The sequence below is a fragment of the Oreochromis aureus genome, linkage group 2 (genome assembly GCF_013358895.1).
Source record: "Oreochromis aureus strain Israel breed Guangdong linkage group 2, ZZ_aureus, whole genome shotgun sequence".
Lineage (NCBI taxonomy): Eukaryota > Metazoa > Chordata > Actinopteri > Cichliformes > Cichlidae > Oreochromis > Oreochromis aureus.
The window spans coordinates 15,867,627-15,887,120 of NC_052943.1; the positions used below are offsets into that span (position 1 = coordinate 15,867,627).

Genomic DNA, 19,494 nt, shown 5'->3' on the forward strand with positions numbered 1-19,494 from the left:
CTTGATTCATACCATTCAACTGACCCTTAAAAACTTGCATGAGAGTGGGTCAATAAACCTCGGGACTACTTGAAATCTCTTGAATGAGAAGTGAAAAAACCTGCATACCATCATTACTCAATGATCTCCTGATGGTGGACTCGTGAACATTGACATTACTAGGTGTGATAGAGGCCTTTACTTACTGGAATCCTGGCTTCCCTTGTGACATCAAGGACTTTTAAAACCTTCAGCTACTCCTGTGTGATAGTGACAATGATGTGGATTAGTTGTGACGATCAGACCGATCAACACACCTGATTCTAAATTCACCTTTAAGTTGATTGTTCATCCTAGAGGTTTGCAAACTTGTGTCTATATTGGATCATTTCATACCAAAGCTTTCATCCCATTTGTCTAATTTCATGACTTAAAAATTCCAAAGTGTTTTGGGTCATATTTATGCATAGATATAAAAATAATTTGCTTTACTGTATTTAACCTTGTTTTTTAAATCAAAAATGATTTAAAAAAGATATAGTTCTTGATTAAGATTTGCATGTTACTGTGAGACTGTGATGACTGGGTTTCTGGGTGTTTTGTGACCACTGGAATGATGAGAGAGCAGCCAACAGATCAGCAGATAACAGAAACCACTCGGTATTCTTCCTCAAATATTAACACTGAGTCAGGTTTTATTTTGCTGCCAGACTCTGTGTGTGGCCTGTGATTGTTTGCAGTCTGCAGATAAAGTCTGGTTAGTTACAATTAAGTAATTTGGGGCAACACTATAAACAGAAGTAGTAAACCAAATAGTTTGACTTTGACTTTAGTTGTGCCGTAATGTCTTATTACAGATCCGTAGTCACAGTTTTCTGGTAGCTTCTCTAAAGATGGTTAATGTTAGGATGTTAATGTCATCAATCCTGTGTGTTAATAGTTTTTTATTTTTACTTTATCAATACAAGTAGGGCAATAATGGAACAGAATGTGGATATAGACCATACAAAACAAGACAAACTGGGATAATCAGGACAGATGAGGGGATATTAGGATGTGAATGAGTGTGTTGGCTTCCACATTTAAAGTGGTCCTGAGCATTTTAACCATGGTCAAATGAGATAAGAAAAAAGTAAAACAAATAACAATAACATTAATGTCGATAATAGTGTGCAAAAATCTTGAGTCAAACCTCTTTTCTTTGATTTTGGTTCAGAGGAACCAAACTTTCCTGTAATTTGTAAAGTGATATAGAATATATTTAATGTAATGATACAACAAAGTCTGTGTGGACACAATTATTGGATCACAATTGGACTTCATTAGAAACACAGAAGCCTTCTAAAAAAAAGGTCACAAACAATCTGTGCTTCCTGAGATGACTGAGGTCCTTTAACATTTGTCACATGATTCTCAAGATGTTTTATGAGCCTTTAATGGCCAGGATCATCCTCTGTGTTGTGGTATGCTGGGGCAGCAGGCTGAGGCTAGTAACTCTGTGAGTGTGGAGCCTGACACCTCTGATAGAGGTTTCAGAAAGGAGGGTGCCTTTCTAGTGGATAATCCTTCACACCCTCTTCATCTTGAACTAGAGATACACAGGAGCACGTTCTGAAAAAAACTCATTCAACGATGACCCAGAAATTTTGGGATAGTGATCTCAGTTTTCATAATCATATTAATCAGGTCCAAGAATTGCTTTCTACTACTTAAAAATGTAGAGGTACAAAATTCTTATTTCAAAATAAATCTGAGAAATTGTCCCATGTACTGAAATGCTCTATTTGGAGGATTATCCAAATCTTCAGTAGGACGACGTCACCTTGTCTAGAATGCAGCAATAACGTGAACATTGCTTCAGTACTGAAGTCACTTCCTTGACTCCCAATTCAAAACAATATTACCTTTAAAATCATTCATTTGTTTCATAAAGCACTCAGTGCCCGCCCTCAGTATCTTTACTCCAACCAGATTCTTCAGGTGATCAGGTGCAGATTTTTTAACTGGTCTCAGAATCAGGCGTGCATGTGTGTTTGTTAACTTCTGTTTTTGTTGTTGTTTTTATTGCCATAAGACACAGTAGACCTGCATAGTTTCTTCTGTTTTTATCTTTTTTGCTAATCACATTGAGTTTGCATGTAATGGAATGAAACTGACACTAACAGAATGGCACATAAAATCACTCCTACTTGTGGACATCAAACTTTATAACTCCTTGTGATATGTAGATTTATAATACCGTGTCTATGCTCTACATGGTATCGTTTGAACTTTGGAATATAGAGTTTTAATTTAACATTTCACTTTAATCTTGGTTTGAATTTGTTTTACATATTGTTATACAAAGCACCACTGAACAACACAGGAAATCATTCCTGTCCATGGCCATCTCCCTGAACAACTCCTCCATCTAATACACTGTAAACACTGCAATAGTTACACCCTTTTGCACATGCTCTACAGTCAAATAACAAATGACAAAGTTCAAAGGTTAGAGTTCAATGCTAATGTTCAATGTCATATATATTTCTCTGTAATATTCTTGACTGTAATATTCTTAATATTTATATTTGAATGATTTGTATATATTAGTGCTATTTCTTCGATTTGTAAACTTCGTACTATATTTTATTATTTAATTAGTTTAGTCCTTTACTGTTACCCACATAATTTCCTTAGGGATTATTAAAGTATTCTGATTTTCGTCTTTCGTATTTATATCTGAAGTCTGAAACAAAACAAATTCACCCCAGGATTGAAAAAGTCTTCTTCTTTTTATGATTATTATTATTATTATTATTATTATTATTATTATTATCATTAGTAGTAGTAGTAGTAGTAGTAGTAGTAGTAGTAGTATTATGACTACTACTACTATTTCTCATATCTGTTTTATTTTCTCATACTTGGACTCGGACTCCCAGAAGCCTTTGTGGTCCTTCTGTGTTTACTACCAGCTGACATCCGGCGTCTTCCCGTCCATTAGCCTCCGATACCCAGAGTCAACCATAACGCCATCTATCTACACTCGATCATTTCCCCATGGAAAACGTTTCCCGCTGACTTGTCGACTCAACTGAATGCAAAATTTCATCGTATTCATCAGATGCAGGTGAGGGCGACGGCAAAGAAACCGTCCTTACGCTGTTAGCCTGCAGTTAGCCACCGACAGGCAGATCGGGCTAACACAACAGCTAATGCTAACGTTAACAGCGGCAGCTTGTTCAGCTCACAGGGCTCTGTTTCGACACTTAATCTGGGTGAAACTCTGAGGTGATCGGTGTCTCCGGGCGAGACACACCCCCACCTAATGCACCGCTTCAGCTTCCAGTAAATTTATGAGCCGTAATGCCTGAATGGGATGTAGCCCGCTAGCGTAACGTAAGGCTAACTGTTGGACTAATCTTTAAAGCTCGTCCTAGCTTGACACGCCAAGATTACTAATTTTGGTTAGTTAAATCACGGTGTTGAAACACAGTTGCTCGGTGCTGTTGCAGTCCAGGCAACTAATCGATCATGTGCAGTTTCGACCGATAGTGTTGTCATGTTAGCTGCAGCGTTAGCCTCCTTCTAGCTTGGTGGGTAACAGTTTGTGAGCGATGCAGTCTTGTGGTGCCAGGTTTTTTTTCTTTGTTTGTTTTGGTGTTTTTGTGGAAGTCAGCCTGACAGTGTTGGTGTTTGTATCAGGGCTCTGGCCCCGTCTCCAGCTGCTGAAGCACACCTGTCCTGTCCTCTCTGCTCCCCGTCCACGGCCTTCCTCCTCGCTGAGCCATGACCACTCAGAGGGATCTTGATATGGTGAGTGAGGCTCTGTCACCTTTCAAAACACACAACTGAGGCGATGCTCTCTGAGTACTCAAAACATCCTTTAACATTAATACGTTTGATTATCTCTGTGACTGTTGTAGGTGTTTGTATGGGGGTGGGGGTTGTTTGTGGATTAGCCAACGTGCACAAACACTTAGCTGGATAGTGACTGCTGTTCCTGTGAACACCATCTGTCTAATCTGAGTTAAAACGTTGGCCTACTTTCCTTTCAAGGTTTAGATGCCAATTGATTGCACCCTCTTATTACATCCTGCCCCCACTCAATCCAACCCAACCCAACCACAGGAATGGACACAATTGTACAAGTTTTTGTTAGCTTTCTGTTTACTTATTAGTACTATTTTTCCAAGATGGCAATTATTTGCGTTTTGGGGTATTAAACTGCAGTTTGTCTGTAATTTTTATGTAATTAAAAGTTCTGCTGTGAATAAGAGCAGCGACAGTATCAGAAATGAGAAGAAATAAAAAGTCAAAAGATTGATGCGACATTTATCGATCAGACTGGCTGATGTTTGTCTGTAGTTTTAGATCAGTTTGTTTTATTTATGACACAAAAATTAAATAAATGTGCCCGGTTCAAATAGGATTAACAAAGAACAAAGAAGTAGCACCATGTAACCTAACCTTTAGAAACAAAGGTAGCGACTTCTAAAACCAAAAGTTATGAAACAGCTGTTTCTTTCTGTTATCAACTGCTCACCAAAACATAAAACATAGATATCTGGAGCTTGTCATATTAAGGGCAATGCTAAAGAAAGTGTAACTCTCTCTCACCTATCACCATCTGCCAGCTTCATGGCCAACAGGAAGAAGTCCTGTTTACTTTTGTACAATCAAAGACTTTAAACCAGTTCAGGTATTTTTTTATAAAGCATTAATCCTTCTTTCTCTTTTTGGCAATTTTTTGTTTTTTAATTCAAATGTTATTACTGGCCCCCATTTTTACAATTGCTGTCTCCATACTGAGTTCCTAGTGTGAAAATGTACAGCTTTGATCACACGTGTGTGCATATTTCAGGATTTGGATTGTTGGTGAGGCAAAACATAACGTTTTAAGTACAATTATTCAACTTTTTGTGTTGTTCTATGTTATTTTAGTGTTATTTGTGCCATTTAATTTTATGATATTTCTGAAGCGTATGCTTTATTGAATAAGAAGAGTGTTAAACTGCAAATATTAGAATAGGGGTGCCAGACATAAGGCCCTTAGGCCAGAACAGGCCCAGCAAAGACTCCAATCTCACTGGACATCTTAAGAAAATGTGAAAGCATGCTTAGATTTTGAATTTTTAACTGTGTTTTCACAAGTTTTCAGCTTTTCCTATTGATCCATTTATACTACACCAAAGCACAAGGATATTCTAAAATTGTAATTACAGGACAATCCAGAACCTTTTCTGTAACTTAGTGGTACTTTTGCCCACTTCACATCAAAGTGGGATGTATGTGGCACATGATGTAAAATGAGTTTGACATCCCTGTATTAAAGGAACCCATGCTTACTTTTTAAAAAAGAATAAATGTTGTCAGATTTATTTTATTTAGGACACCAACATGAGGTAAAACCCACAGGAGTCCAGAGTGGGATTTAATAGATCATCTCTCTTGGCAGCTATCCTGAAGCTCGTGGCCGACTATGTTTTTAGGAAACTTGACCGGCATGAAGAACAGATAAGCCTCTGCTATTACCTTTAACCCTTAAAAAGTAATCATAACGCCACTTGGAAGACTTCCTTTCGATTGGTGAACCTCAATGACTTTGTGATGCAGGATGTTGCCATGGATGGCCCGGCAGATTTGACTTTGTTTTTGTTTTGTTCAGGATGAAAGGGAAGGGGGACAAAGCTTGTTAATGATGACATGGGTACGCAATCCCACATTGAGGTTATTCAGTTCACAGGGGGATGGGTGAGCAGAGGACCACCGAGAGGAAAGGGGGGTGGGAGGGTGTATTTGTAAACAGATCAGAGAGCAGGGTTGTCCCTTCCTGACGTTACACCTCGTGATTAAGTCTCTTTGTTCTCTCCTCTGTGATTTGTGAACCAAAGAAAGTTCATGTTTCGCGTTTTTTTTTTTAAGAAGGGCAAACGTAGGGGGAACGTTCCCCCATCTGTCATCTCTGAATCTAGAGTAGAGATGTCCCAGCAAAGAGATTTAGTATTGTTCTTTTTGTATGTTTTTGTGGAATGATTGATTAGAGATGAGAGCTCAATAAGGTCCAGCGACGGAGGTCCAAAATTGCCTGAAGATAATTATTCAGTTAAGGGTGATGTTTTTAATCCTGACCACGAGCTGACCTTCATGTAGTCTAATGTTGGTGGAAAAATTTGAATAAAATATTCATTTTTTTTTTTTATTCTTTTTAAAATTTAAAATAGTGTGTGAGGAGCTTAAAATCACTAGGGCAACACATGCAGCAGCAACACTTCTGGAAGTCAGCAGAAATGAAGCATTATGGTGGAAAATGAAACCATATTTTATAAAAATGCCTTAAATGGCCTAACTGTGGGTACAGATACAATGGAATTTTTGTAGTTGGTAAACAGCCGTAAAGAATAGAATGAAATAGAATAGAATTGCCTTTTTATTGTCGCGAAACTCTGTTCTAATAAAATATAAATAGTAAACCAGAATTACTCCACTATTCATAGTAATCATAGTTTTCTCTTGGTTAAAACTTTTTACACCTTTATCACGTGGGATGCCACACATGTTAAAGCACTTGCTGATCACAGTCTGCTTCGTAGAAGCTCTGCACTGTCTTGCTTTAATCTTCAATATTAGTTTTGCTTTACTATTTTCCATAAGAGTACATCCAACCATGTTTTCTACCATTTATCCCCGTCTAGGTCGTGATAGTTTGTTCTGCACCTTCCCAAACCGGAAACTAGAGCATCAAACAGTACAAATAAGACTTCTAGTTCATCTATTTTCTATTCAGACTGTATGATTACTGTGTATCTCTTAGTCTGGTAACCACAATAATAGCGAATACTCTTTGAAAGTTGACCGGAAGGGAAAGGTGTGATAGGAATAGGTGCAGGATCTACATTCATGAGCGCAGTCTTGTGAGAATTCTCAAGAAAAGTCCGTTAACATGATTATTTATTACATTAAACAATTTCTTTCGATTGCAAAACTAATGAATAAATGACAAAGGGGTTTCTGTGCGTGAGGGTGCAGCTAGCCCCTGACTGCTGGGTGATTTTTGACTGTAAAGCCAGTGAGTTTCAGTTTTTGTGGAGGAGCAAGTACGCTTGGTCAAAGTCCTGGTAATTTATTTTTTAATTGCATATGCAGGAAAAAAACTTGAGGTAACTGTTAGTGAAAAAGATTTTATGACACATTGTTATGACCTTTAGTTGTGACATTTACTCTGTTACATTCATTTTCAAGCCTACTACTTCTTTTCAGATACAGATTTTAAATCGAAATTAACTGATAGTTTATGTGATACTCTTATATTTTAAGTTGGCGCCAATTAAAGTAATTAAATTAGCTTTTTTTGGTGTCTTATTAATAGTCTGATCTTCTGGTTCCAGTAGGGATAAAATGTTGGACACTGCTTAAAGGCGTGTTGCCCATGAAGTTTCCCCTTTTATTTGTTTTTTAACAGATATCTTTGTGTAGATGCCCAGAGGATTTAAAAAAAAAAAAAAAGAAGAAGAAGAAGGAACCCCCTCTGTTAAGAGCCCTTCCCACACACACTTGCACGAGTCGCCCTTGGGGCTACGCACTGGCCATGTAAATTTAATAACATGGCCCAGAGCTGTCTGGGACACCTGGGGTTATCGCATTAGGCCGACAGCCCGGAGAGGAGCAGCAGCACCCTGGAACTAAAGGCCCAGTGTTCTCCCCCCTCTGCCCCACCCTTATCTGGTGTTATCTCCAGCAACAGAGGCTCACTTCTCCGTAAGCCCTCGATGAATGAAGTCTCCCAGTCAGAGGGTGGAGATCTGGTGTGGCTAAATCTAATTAGACTGGAATGCCCGTCTGTTCGCACCCTTCAGAAGGTCACCTCATGTCTGAGGAGGTTAGAGGAAGTGAAGGGATTTCGCCACGACTAATTGAGAAGAATTTTAATGGAAGTTTGGCTGGGATGACATTTCTATGGACCCATATTTGAATGCTTTTGTTTGTCACTTTAGGTACACCTCCGCCTTATCCTGGTCAGTGGCAAAACACAGGACTTCACCTTCTCCCCAAATGACTCGGCCACGGACATCGCCAAGCACGTATTTGACAACTGGCCTGCAGGTACGTTTTAAAGGGTTCAGTCTCCTGTTCTTCACTTTTAATATATTTCACACTTTGAACCTCAAAGTCAGACTGATTCAGTCTCATACAATTTGCCAGTTTCTGCAAATATTTAACAGATGTGGAATCAAAACCTGATATAATCTCTGTTTAAAAATATGCAAGTATTAACGCTCGCTGATTTAAACAAACTGACAAGTCCAAAGCAGACAGGTGAGTTTGTAACAGTGTGAGGTGGGCAGTAAAAACTCTGCTTTTACTGCCTCATCCAGGGGGACAGATTTGCTGTGCACAACCATGTGAGTGTCAAAAAATGACAAGCATGCTCCCGGGTTTGCTCATCATGTGACGCGCAGCCTTTGGACTTAGAAACTGCAGACTCTTCAAATGAAAACTCCTCGGCTGTAGCCAGAGAGCCAGCTCCAAGTTACAGCCTCTCGAGACTTCATGAATTCATTCATGAATGAAAGCAGCGCTGAACTGCCAGAAACTGCAGTTTCAACTCAAGAGCCACTTGAGTCAATCCCCACAGACACCCATGTTTACAGCCTGGTAAGACAGCGATATTGAACTCAGTGGAGAGTTTAGCCCTTCATAATAACTCTGAGAGTTATTGTGGATACTGGAGTTGGGGACAAGGCTGCAGTACAAGTGGTCAGGACAGGCAGCCATGCTGAAAGTCAGCTGGACCTGCCCAAGGAGATTATTGTGAGGTTTTTGAACTTTTTTTATTACCCTAATTTTTGGATCACACCTCGTGTTATGGTGTTGGATGGGGGAATTAACATTGGAGCCAGGGCAATAAACTCGCCAGGCCAGTACATTAGCTAGTATTAGCTCACTGATGGACTGGGTACCAGTGTGCATGCCAGCTGATTAAAATACAAGAAACTGGCAGTTTGAGTTCATTTGGAGACAGAATCCAGAGCTTAGTTAAAGGTTTAAATTGCAAACTGTGGGCTTTGCATATATCACAGTCACAACTTTAGAAATATGCTCAGCAATCTGTATCATGGCTCTTGTGTTTAGTGTTTCCAGGACAAAAAATATACCGCTGGCTGCATCAGTTGGGAAAGTGATACATCTCTTCTTTCTCTCCTTGGCAGGGTGGGAGGAAGAGCGGGTGAGCAGTCCCAGTATACTCCGCCTCATTTTCCAGGGACGCTTCCTTCATGGCAACGTCACCCTGGGAGGTAAGACCATTGCTGACCAGAGAAGGCATCAAAGAGAAGCAGAATGGCATCTTTATGCTTTTATCTTACTGAAAACACTTTTGTTAACTTACTAATGCCAAAAAAGGCACGCAGGCATATCTAGCAGCAGTACACAAAGCTCTTAATCTAACGATTTACAGTCATGAACTTCTGCCAGTGTCCTCAGATTCTCAGGCAGCATCCTTCCTCCTTTGCTGCTGTTTGGATTATTTCAATGTACCCAAAACATGAACTGAAGCAGACAGTATTTCCTGATTGAGAGCCAGTCTCGGTGCTTCTAATCTCTCACACTGGCTGGACATTTCCCTTTAATCAGAGCGATGTGACGCAAGGATGTGTGTCTCTCTGTTTCGTGTAGAAATAAATGGGAAGTGAAATCGAAAACAGCCTTTATCTTCTGAGACTCATCTGAGAATTATTTGCTGGTATGAGTTTTTATTCATGCAGTATGCAGAGGTTGCAGTAGGTACCATTTAGATTTTATGAACAAAATATACTTTATTTATCCCATAACTTGTAAACTTCATGTGTTACATAAGCTAAAAGACTGAACACAACCTGTGATAGCTCAATTTAAAAAAAATAGAGTGAAATGGCTCAATAAGAAATCACATAAAACAAATGCAGGTATTGTGGTATGAGGCGGTGAAGATTTCCTGTGTCTGTCCTTGTGAAATGCATCTTAAAGTGCCCCGCTGCCTTCCAGTAAGTGATGCAGAGGATGGTCCGTGATGGATAACAGTTCTTTAACCTCCTCTCCAGCACAGCCTCAGTCATTTGGATGCTGGGTTTGCAGGCTTGCTCCAGTGGAGCGAGTGATGCCAATACTGAAACTGCTTATCAACAATAATGGGGTAATATGACCTGATTTGTTTTATGCATGTCCGAAAACACCATACCGGAAACGTGAGCTTTGTCCACACATGCGAAATGGGCTTCTTCCTGTTCCTTTCACAATAAAAGTCCTTGACATAGTCACTGCTCGGCTGTTGTACATAAAATGGCTTAAAAAAGCACAACAGATTATGGGATTAGAGTCAAGATTTTTTTTTTTCTTTCATTTCAGTACTTATGGGGTTTTTGTTTGTGTTTTTAAATAAAACTTTTTTGTTTCTTGTTTTAAGAATGTCTAATATAAGACAATGAAAATCTCCATGTCAGAAACTCTTTTTAAGAAGCCAGTCTATGAAGCTGATTCTGAGATCCATGAAGAAAATGTTGGTTTAGTTGTATAAAGTAATTATACAGCATTAAGCGTGGCTTTAATTCAAGCTTTACTTTATAAAGCTATACTTTATAAAACACACAAAGTTACTGCAATAGAAGAAATCGAGTCGGTCAGATAAAAGAAGACCTCTCTGTAAAAAGATACAAACATATAAAGCTTACATTTCTTTATAACGCCAATATTCATAATATTCAGATGTCAGGTTCTGTATATTGTGTCACTGCCTTGAACAGCCCATCAACTTCTTTCTTCTTGTGATTTGTTGTGGAGTCTTCTGATGGTGGCTGCAGTTCCTCTTTCTGCGTTTCTGTTCAGAAATTTAATCAAACAGTACCAGGAAATCTGCCTTTTACTCTGTAACCGTGACAGGAAGTGCACATATTTTTGCTCACGTGTAGAACAAATTGTTTGCCAGTATGAATCAGGGTAGTGATGATGTACCTCCGGCCGCAGATTGCCTACATTTAAAAGGCTATCCGCTGAAGAAGGTGTGGCTGCTCATTGTCTTAGCAGTCATTAGGAACATTTAAAGAAGTCCTGAGTTTATAAGTCAGATTAAACCATCTAGAATGTGACCTTGGTTTGAGATTGAGAATCCCATCAGCATTGTACATGGGAAGCTGCACTGAAGAAGCTTAAGCTACTCCTTAATTCTGAAGTATGTGGTGTTCTCCACCTCTACCTGAGGCCTGTCACCCTCATCACTCTTGTGGAGACTTAGAAACACATTTGGGCTTGACTTTAAAAGCAGACGTTGATTTTTTTTTTTTTTTTTAAACGGTTGTCTTTCTCTTCCAGTTGTAAAACTAGTGTGCATACAACCTTCAATTGATGGAGTCCTTGATGGAGGCTGCTTGGTGTTGCTAGGTGAAATCTGTTGCAAAGAGATATACATGCCTGTCGTTTGCATGGAAGACACCAGCTGACTGCAAACACTCACCAACTACACTCTGAGTGGTATTTAAACTGTAAATGTTTGAAGGAAAGTGCTCTCAGTCTCCAGCTTTTGTTGAACTTTTCCATCTGAGTAATCTTTGTCTCTGGTTTGCATCACATTTTTAAACAGTTTTATTAGTGGTCAAATAGTGTCTTCCATGCAACCTGTTGGCAACCTTCTAGCAACCAAATAAATCACATGGAGTTTTTTGGTGCACACTGCATCCCACTTTGCAGCTGATTTCATTGAGTAACACCAGCAGCCTCCAAGAACCACTCACTAACTGCTCAGCACCTTTGATCTGTTGTCCTGTGTGACTGAGGAGCTTTAAACTCTATATATCACAGTGCACTGCGATTTGTCACTAGTGTCACATCTGGTGCTCATCTCTGTTCTGCAATCAAGAAAAAAATGGCTGGTTGTGCATGTTTTCTTGTTCTCAGGTCTCTTGTAAAAGATTTTAATCTCAGTGAGGTGAGACTGTCTGATTAAATATGTATAAGAGGAAACCGAGAGGAGGTTTCTGGTGCAGCTTCACCGACTTCCAAATTGCAGAGAGTATGAAGAAATGAAAGTGACAGCAGCACTTTTAGTATATAGAACAGTTTTTGTATGTGACCATCTCATTTCAGCTTCAACCAAATAGCAAACCTGATGCCAGGTAGACTTATTAATATGTGTAAGGAAAGTTTTTACAATTAAAGATATCCTAGTGGCACATATAAATATTCATGATCCAGCTTGGTTACTTGAAGGTTACGATGTCTGAAAATAAAGTAATTCCTATACGAGACAAATGTAGATACTGACAAGGTCATAATTCATAGCATTTGTATTCAGCTGTTGTTGCTGCTACCATTTGATTACATGGTACAAGGATGAATCCTGACGTGTTTTTCTGTGTTTTCAGCTCTAAAGCTGCCGCCGGGCCGAACAACTGTCATGCACTTGGTTGCCAGGGAGACTCTTCCAGAGCCCAACTCTCATGGTGAGGAACTTTCATCTGCTCCTTGTTTTTGTTTTTTCTTGAAGTACCAAACTATTAAAAAAAATGTTAAACTGTCACTGGCTCTAATATACCATCATGCATAAACCATCATGTTTCTTCAGTACTTTGATGTAAAAGTTCTCAGTAATCCATCCCGTCACTACCAGCAGCCAAACTCATGACAGGCGTGTGGATGCCAGCGTGTAAAGAAAGAAGATGAATGCTGCTAAAACGACTAACTTTAGTCACACTCGGCTAGCTGAGGCTAACTGTTGAGGTTTTTGCCAGCCAGTTATGGAATACACGGTTTTCCTTAGCAACAGGTGGTTGCCAGTAACTTGTCTGTAGGCCTGCATGACTGGGAATTCAGCAATCATTTTCCTAACAATTGCAGCCAACCAACAGCAACCGGATGGAGAATACTCATTTTTCCCTCAAAACCTGTGGTTATCAGATGGTTGCTGACCAGTCTCTAGGTCTGTGTGACTTGGGTCTAATTCGCTTGATGCTACGTTGTTACTGTGATTATAGCTACGGACCTTTTTTACACTGTGCACAGCGCAGTGTCCCACACATTTCAGCAGCTTTTTGTATGTTTTGATTGTTGAAGAATGCGTAAACAGTTTTGAAAAGCTTTTAATAATGATCAGATGATCCCACGCGAACAAACTCTTTGCAGCTGTCGGGAGGAAGAACCCCCTTCTAACAGGAAGCAGATCCCAGTGAGGTCTGTCTCATGTCAGCTGGATGTTTTTGTGGGTTTTTTTTGTCTCACCTCATGTCTCTGCTCTCTTGTCTTTGTAGGCCAAAGGAACAGAGAAAAAACAACAGAGAGCAACTGCTGCCTCCTCTTGTAAAGCTACAGTAACGACCCCTTCCCTTCCTTTAATTACACACACACATGCACACACACATATATAAAATACACACACACACACACACATTCAAACAAGCATACACTCCCTCTCCGCTCTCTCCTGCCTGTCGTCCCGTCAGCTGCGGATCTGGAATAAAATGCAGGAAGTCCGTTTGGCCCCCTCTCTCTCTGTCTCTCTCTCTCACACTTTGGTTGAACTGTCCAATCTGAGGCTTTTTTGTGCCAATAATGTTCACTTTTCTGCCCCCAAACATCTACTGTTGTTACTACTTTTTCTTTGAACATCATGACATTGAACAACATCGCAGATCCCTTCACTGCTGGAGACATTTTAAAGAGCTGTCATGTAGTGAAAAAACAAAGCAAACAACAACAACAAAAAAAACAACCCAGGAACTCGCCTCTCTTCATGGACACAGAAGTGCTATAAAGGATGTGTGGGCTTTAACCCTTCCCTACTAGTCACTTGGATGTTTTCCCCAGGTCTTACTGAATGGTGTTAACCCTCTCGTTGCACTTAAACCAGTTTAATTCTAAAGTGTTTGCTGTGTTTCATCTCCTCCTCCCTCGTGGCTTTTTGTTTTGGTCAGATGAACAGACCTTAACCCCCCCCCCCCCCAAACCCAGGTGGTAGAAAACGTGCCATCCTACTCACAGACTGTTTCTGCCTCTCAGTAACTGACGGTCAGCAGGCCGTCACCTGCGTCTGTTCATGGACCAATCGAGGAAGTACTTTTATCTGGAAGAGTAAAAACACCTGAGGTTCCCCGGGAAACGGGAACAGACTCCCCGGTGAGGCTTGAATAAATGCGGTCAGAGGATTTCAGCGGATCACGTGCGCGCCATCGGGTGTCGGGTTCGTTCCTCGAGACTTTAATGACTAGGCTGTCGATGCTCCCTGGTGATGGGAGCCGGCACGGCGGGCCAGTTGAACGCAGACAGAAGATGCGAGCGGGGAGCGGGTGTTGGTGTGACACCCGCCCCCCTCTACCGGACACTGAAAACGAGGCTGAGTTTCTCCCGTTGGATGACTAGAGAGAAAAAAAAAGGAAAGTTTTGGTGGTGTTTCGCCTCCTTTTTTCATTTGGATGCTGTCGTTTCTTCTCGTTTGCCTTTTATTGTGGAATTCAGTAATATCATTAATATTGAAATTTAAATATATCAATTTTTATCTTGTGTATATGTATTTGTTGAATTTTTGTGTGGGTGAGTTTGTGTGCGAGTGTGTCTGAGGGTGTGTGATTGCGTGGCATACTGTGGACTAATTTGGGGGGTGGGGGGGCAAGTGGTCTTAAAAAAAAAAAAGAAGTTGGTGCACTGGGAGTGTTGATGGGCTGTGGTTTCTTCAGAAACAGTTGGAAACCTTTTGATTCCTTCCATCGAGTGTCTTTTGGTTTTATGTTTTTGTCAATCAATGTCACTGCTATGAAGATTAGCTCAGTATGAATAAATGTACAAACTAAAATGCAATGTGGTCTACATAAAAGCTTGTATTATAAATTAATAAATCTTTACATAAGGCAACTTCTGCATATTTGACTGTTTACTTTCTTTTTAGTAGCTTTGCATGACTAATGTTTCTAAAGGCCCTTATTGATCTTATACCACACCTTGATGGTTCAGCTCATGCTCTGAAACATTTTAGCTCCTCCTCCTTTAAGACAGTATTGGCTGTGGTGGCTGTAGCTCAGGTGGCAGAGCAGGTCAGCCACTAATCAGAAGGTCAGTGGTTCGATCCCAGGCTGCCTCCTGGCTGCAGCCAAATATCCTTGGGCAAGATACTAACCCCATGTTTGCCTACTGGTGGTGGTCAGAGGGCCCGGTGGCGCCAGTGTCCGGCAGCCTCGCCTCTGTCAGTGCGCCCCAGGGCAGCTGTGGCTACAATGTAGCTTGCCATTGCCAGTGTGTGAATGTTGATCAATGGTCATGAGAATTTGCATAATTATGATTAAGGAACTGACCTCCGAGCCCATTGTTCCTTCAGTGGGCTGGTTTCAGTCATTATGCAAATGTACTGTTTATAAGATTGGGGAAACCTGCAGTAAGCTGAGACTGAAGAAGTCACTTGGATAAGTGACGAAACGTTTCTCCCACGAAACGCTACGTCCAGATGAACAGAATCAACTTTTGGAGTCTTATGCAAACACTGTCATTTTGTTCTATAAGCAGAACTATGACAGAAACCACTCAATTCAGGAAAGAGCTTCACAGATTAGTCCCGGTCTGTTTTCAAGGGGTAAGAGTTAAAGATTTGAACCCGCAGGGATAACTTGTTTGTACTCTTACCTCATTACTTTAAATTCCGGTCATATCAAATAAGAACATGGCACCATTGTAAGAGCAAATGTATATGACTAAAAATAAGGAAAAAGATAATAGAGTTGCCTTAAAATATTAACCATAGTTTTCAATGTAATATGATCAACTGTCATACTCTGAATAAAGAATTTTAAGGAGGCAGGGTCATCCCTTGGTTGGAATGATCGGTGATTGATTAGATAATTTATGTAATCACTGAGAACCTTTTTTCTTCACATAAAAGTTGGCATCTAGGTCCCCCCCCGCCCCGATCTGTGCTGTAACCTTTTTGTGTTTTTTGTTTTTTTAACTGCACAAAGTGAAGTAAGGGATGTTTTTCTATTATTGGGGTCAAATTAACCTTGAAACAATAGTCTACACAGATATTTCTAAAGGTTATAGTAGCACAAACGTTTCTGTTTGGTGCTTTAATGAGAAGAAGGCCGATGGACAAACTTCTAAAAATTTACTTGGTAGTATTGTTGCAGTTTAACGTTTTCACCTGTAGGTGGCATTGTCCCTCTTTTTGCCTAATGAGTGAAGGCTGTTAGAGGCTGCTGGTGGAGGGTTTAAAAGTACAAAGCGGTGAAGAGTGTTTCTACGGATGGTTTTTGAGACTGATTGAAGTTTAAATGAAGTCGTTTGAGGGTTAAGTCTGACAGAACCAAGTGAAAGGAAACAGCTTGCGACCCACATGCTGTCATCTCCATCAGCTCCAGTGACTGCTGTGTTGTTACATTGGGGTCATGACTTTGTGTTGAGCTGATTTCTCCTTGTCTGCCTCAGGAATCCGCTCCTGACGTGTCGCTGCAAGACATCCAGGTTTCCAGTTGACACTGGCAGCGTAACGTAGGAAAAGTGCAGTCCACCCACATCCCCCTGAACATACTGCACTTTTAAACCTGCTGCTGTGCTGAAGCCTTTTTTCTTTCTGTGTCCCCTCACCTTTTCCCTGTGACCTCAGTAGTTTTGGGAGTTTTGACAGAATTCAGTGGAGAGAAGAGCCTGAACAGGAGCTGACCGCAGAGGAGTCCAGGGAGGCAATCTGCTGAAATCTCGACTACTTAGGACCACCACATTCACAGCTGCTTCTGCAGGATGAATTGCTTTCTGTGGTCAACATGACTCAAAGCACGCATGCAGCCAGTTTCTTGAGTGTGCTGCGGTGGGCTGCCCTCAAACCACCGTTCGCTCCTGGCATGTTGTCCCTCTGAGGGCGGTCTGCACTCCTGATATGTAGGGCTTAACTCCCACTCTGACAGCAGAGGTTCTTGCTGCTTTCTACTCCAGGAATGTCCTGTTAAGCCGAAACACTGCTGTAGTTAAACTGTATTATTATTATTTTAGCTTTTTTTGTTAGTGGGAAGAAAAACTAGGCCCGTAAGTTTGTGACTTACTTTATGTGGACTATCACAGAGGATTTTAAATCAAAGCATCAATCTATGATTGAATGCAAACTTTCAGCTATAAATCAAGGGGTTTCCTATGCAGCCATATTTATTCAGTCTCCCACTTTCAAAGGATCAATATCAACTGGACAAACTAACAGAATTTTAAATACTGGAATTGTTTTTAATAGTAGGATGAAAATCCTTTGCAGTCGATGACTGCCTGAACTCTAGAACACGTGGACGTCACCAGACGCCTTGTCTCCTTTCTGGAGACTCTCTGCTCTGCTAGGCCTTTACTGCAGCCGCCTTCAGTTGCTGCTGGTTTCTGTGTCTGTCTGCATTCAGTTTTGTATTTAATAACTGAAAAGCTGCTCTACTAGGCTGGGATCAGGTGACTGACTTGGCCATTGAAAAATAAACATTTTATTTGCCTTGAGAAGCTCTTGGGTTGCTTTTGCGGTTTGCCGTGGCTCATTATCCACATGCACTATGAAGTGCTGTTTCTCTCCATGTCCATACTTTTCTCTTCCCATCATTCTGGCTCCAGTTAATCGTGGTTTCATCTGTCCAAATATCTATTTTTTTTTTCAGAACTGTGCATGCTCTTTTAGATGTTTACTGGCAAAGTCTATTCTGTCCTTCCTTTTTTGTTTTCTTGTCTTGGTTGCACCTTGTTGTGTCCAACCCTCTGTTTCCATTCATGAAGGAGTCTCGTGCTTGTAGACCCCGACAATGACATGTTTACCTCCTTGAGCGTGTTCTTGACTTGTTTAGAAGTTTAACCATGGAAATAATTCTGCCATCATGCACTTCTCCTGTGGTCTTTTTGGTGTTGCTTAAGAATGCACCAGATTCTCATTTTTTCTGTCTCTCTGCTGAAGAAGGCCATGAGATATGATAAGAAGCTTAGAAACAGCTGCCATATTTTCTGCTGATGTTTTACTAATATTGAACACTTTGTCAAACTTCAGGGTGGTTTTGCAGACTTTTGTGGGCATGTAACCTCATGTCCATTCATTTTTATTCTTATTTAGGACAGTGCATGTTAATGAACATACATGTAAAAAAATTACATGAATGTAAACATACCAGATTATAGCCAAGGGCTAATTTCCATCTGTTGTCCATAAAACATAAAAAAATAGACATAATAATTCATAAAAAATTCATAATTCATTCATAATAAAAACTCCATCACCAAACACATACATACCATTCTATTCCCAAATAAAACATTAAAACTATACAACTTATACATGATCACACACTTGATTTGTCCATTGGCATCCAGTGCTGTGAAAATCAGTCAGTATACACTGAAACCTTGTTCAACTCAGTTACTTTCTATCTTTGGTTAAACAGGAGCAGCTGAAAGAAGAAGTCTGAAGTTCATTCATCCAAAAAGGTCCTTACTGTACTGACCTTCTTTTACAATTAGAAGCTGTTGCCAAGCTCCAGAGTGAAGTTTTAAGGTCAAAAAGAAAAGAAAACTTTGGTAGTTTTAAGAAACAATCATATTTGCTCATTAATGCCCCTCTCATCTCTGACTGTAATGCAGGGCAACTGAAAAACAGGAAATGCAGCTTCACATGAAGACTGAAAAATAAAAGCTCACTTTAGTTTGTTAGACTCATAACTGTTTGAGTATTCAGAACTTCTGCTTTCTGTGAAAATGCACATACTAGCTGGACTGGATGGAGAGAAAAGAGCTTAATGCCTGAATCCACAGGCGACTCTGATATATGTGTTATTTTCTTTGATGGTATTTTGAGCTCCAAATCCCCCTTTCCCTTCATTGTAAGTCATTTTCTAATCTGCCAGTTCCTTCTGTATTAAAACCAGCTGTGACCAGCTGTTAACACACACACAAAAGCAAGCACATACCGCAAGCTACTGATACACTAAAGTTAACCGTTTGGAGGCTGAGTTTATGTTTTGACACCTTTCAAACTGCATAGTATCATTTTTAGAGTGCAAATTCAGCTACAAAAACGTTATTTAAAAAATTAGAAACATGCCTAAAAATGTACAAATTTTTTTGGTAATCAGTCAAAAATTTTCTGGGTTATAGAGACTTATAAAGTCATGCTCAAGAAACCAGTTTGAGATTATTTGAGATCTGTGACATGGCGTGTTTTCCTGATGGAATCAGACTGTGGTCATAGAAGGGTCAACGTGTTCAGCAGTGATACTCAGGCATGCTGTGGCGTTTCAGCAATGCTCATTTTTTACAAAGAGCCACAAAGAGTGCCTAGAAAATATTCCCCGCAGTGTTAAATCACCAACAGCCTGAACCACTAATAGAAGGCAGGATGGATCCATGTTTTCAATTTTTTTACGATAAATGATCACCCTACCATCCAGATGTCTTAGCAGAAATCAAGACTCATCACACCAGGCAACATTTTTCAAATGATCTATTGTCCAATTTTAGTGAATCCACGCGATTTGTAGCCCCCGCTCTTCTGTTCTTTGCTGATAGGTGTGGTCTTCTGCT

General features: G+C 40.2%; 1 protein-coding gene across 1 annotated transcript; it reads left to right on the forward strand.

Moving 5' to 3' along the window:
- The first annotated feature begins 2,917 nt into the window (after positions 1–2,917).
- ubl3b (ubiquitin-like 3b) lies at positions 2,918–14,842 on the forward strand. Its single transcript, XM_031746916.2, has 6 exons — positions 2,918–3,091; positions 3,667–3,777; positions 7,956–8,064; positions 9,171–9,257; positions 12,354–12,431; positions 13,236–14,842. The coding sequence occupies exons 2-6, from the start codon at positions 3,751–3,753 to the stop codon at positions 13,286–13,288; spliced, it is 354 nt and encodes a 117-aa protein (XP_031602776.1). The 5' UTR covers positions 2,918–3,091; positions 3,667–3,750; the 3' UTR covers positions 13,289–14,842.
- The last annotated feature ends 4,652 nt before the right edge of the window (positions 14,843–19,494 follow it).

Excerpts from the sequence above, each read along its gene's own strand:
- ubl3b (XM_031746916.2), top strand. The coding sequence starts at position 3,751 with ATGACCACTCAGAGGGATCTTGATATG. Across the intron at positions 3,778-7,955 it reads CTCAGAGGGATCTTGATATG|GTACACCTCCGCCTTATCCT; the intron begins GTGAGTGAGGCT and ends TTGTCACTTTAG. Across the intron at positions 9,258-12,353 it reads TGGCAACGTCACCCTGGGAG|CTCTAAAGCTGCCGCCGGGC; the intron begins GTAAGACCATTG and ends CTGTGTTTTCAG.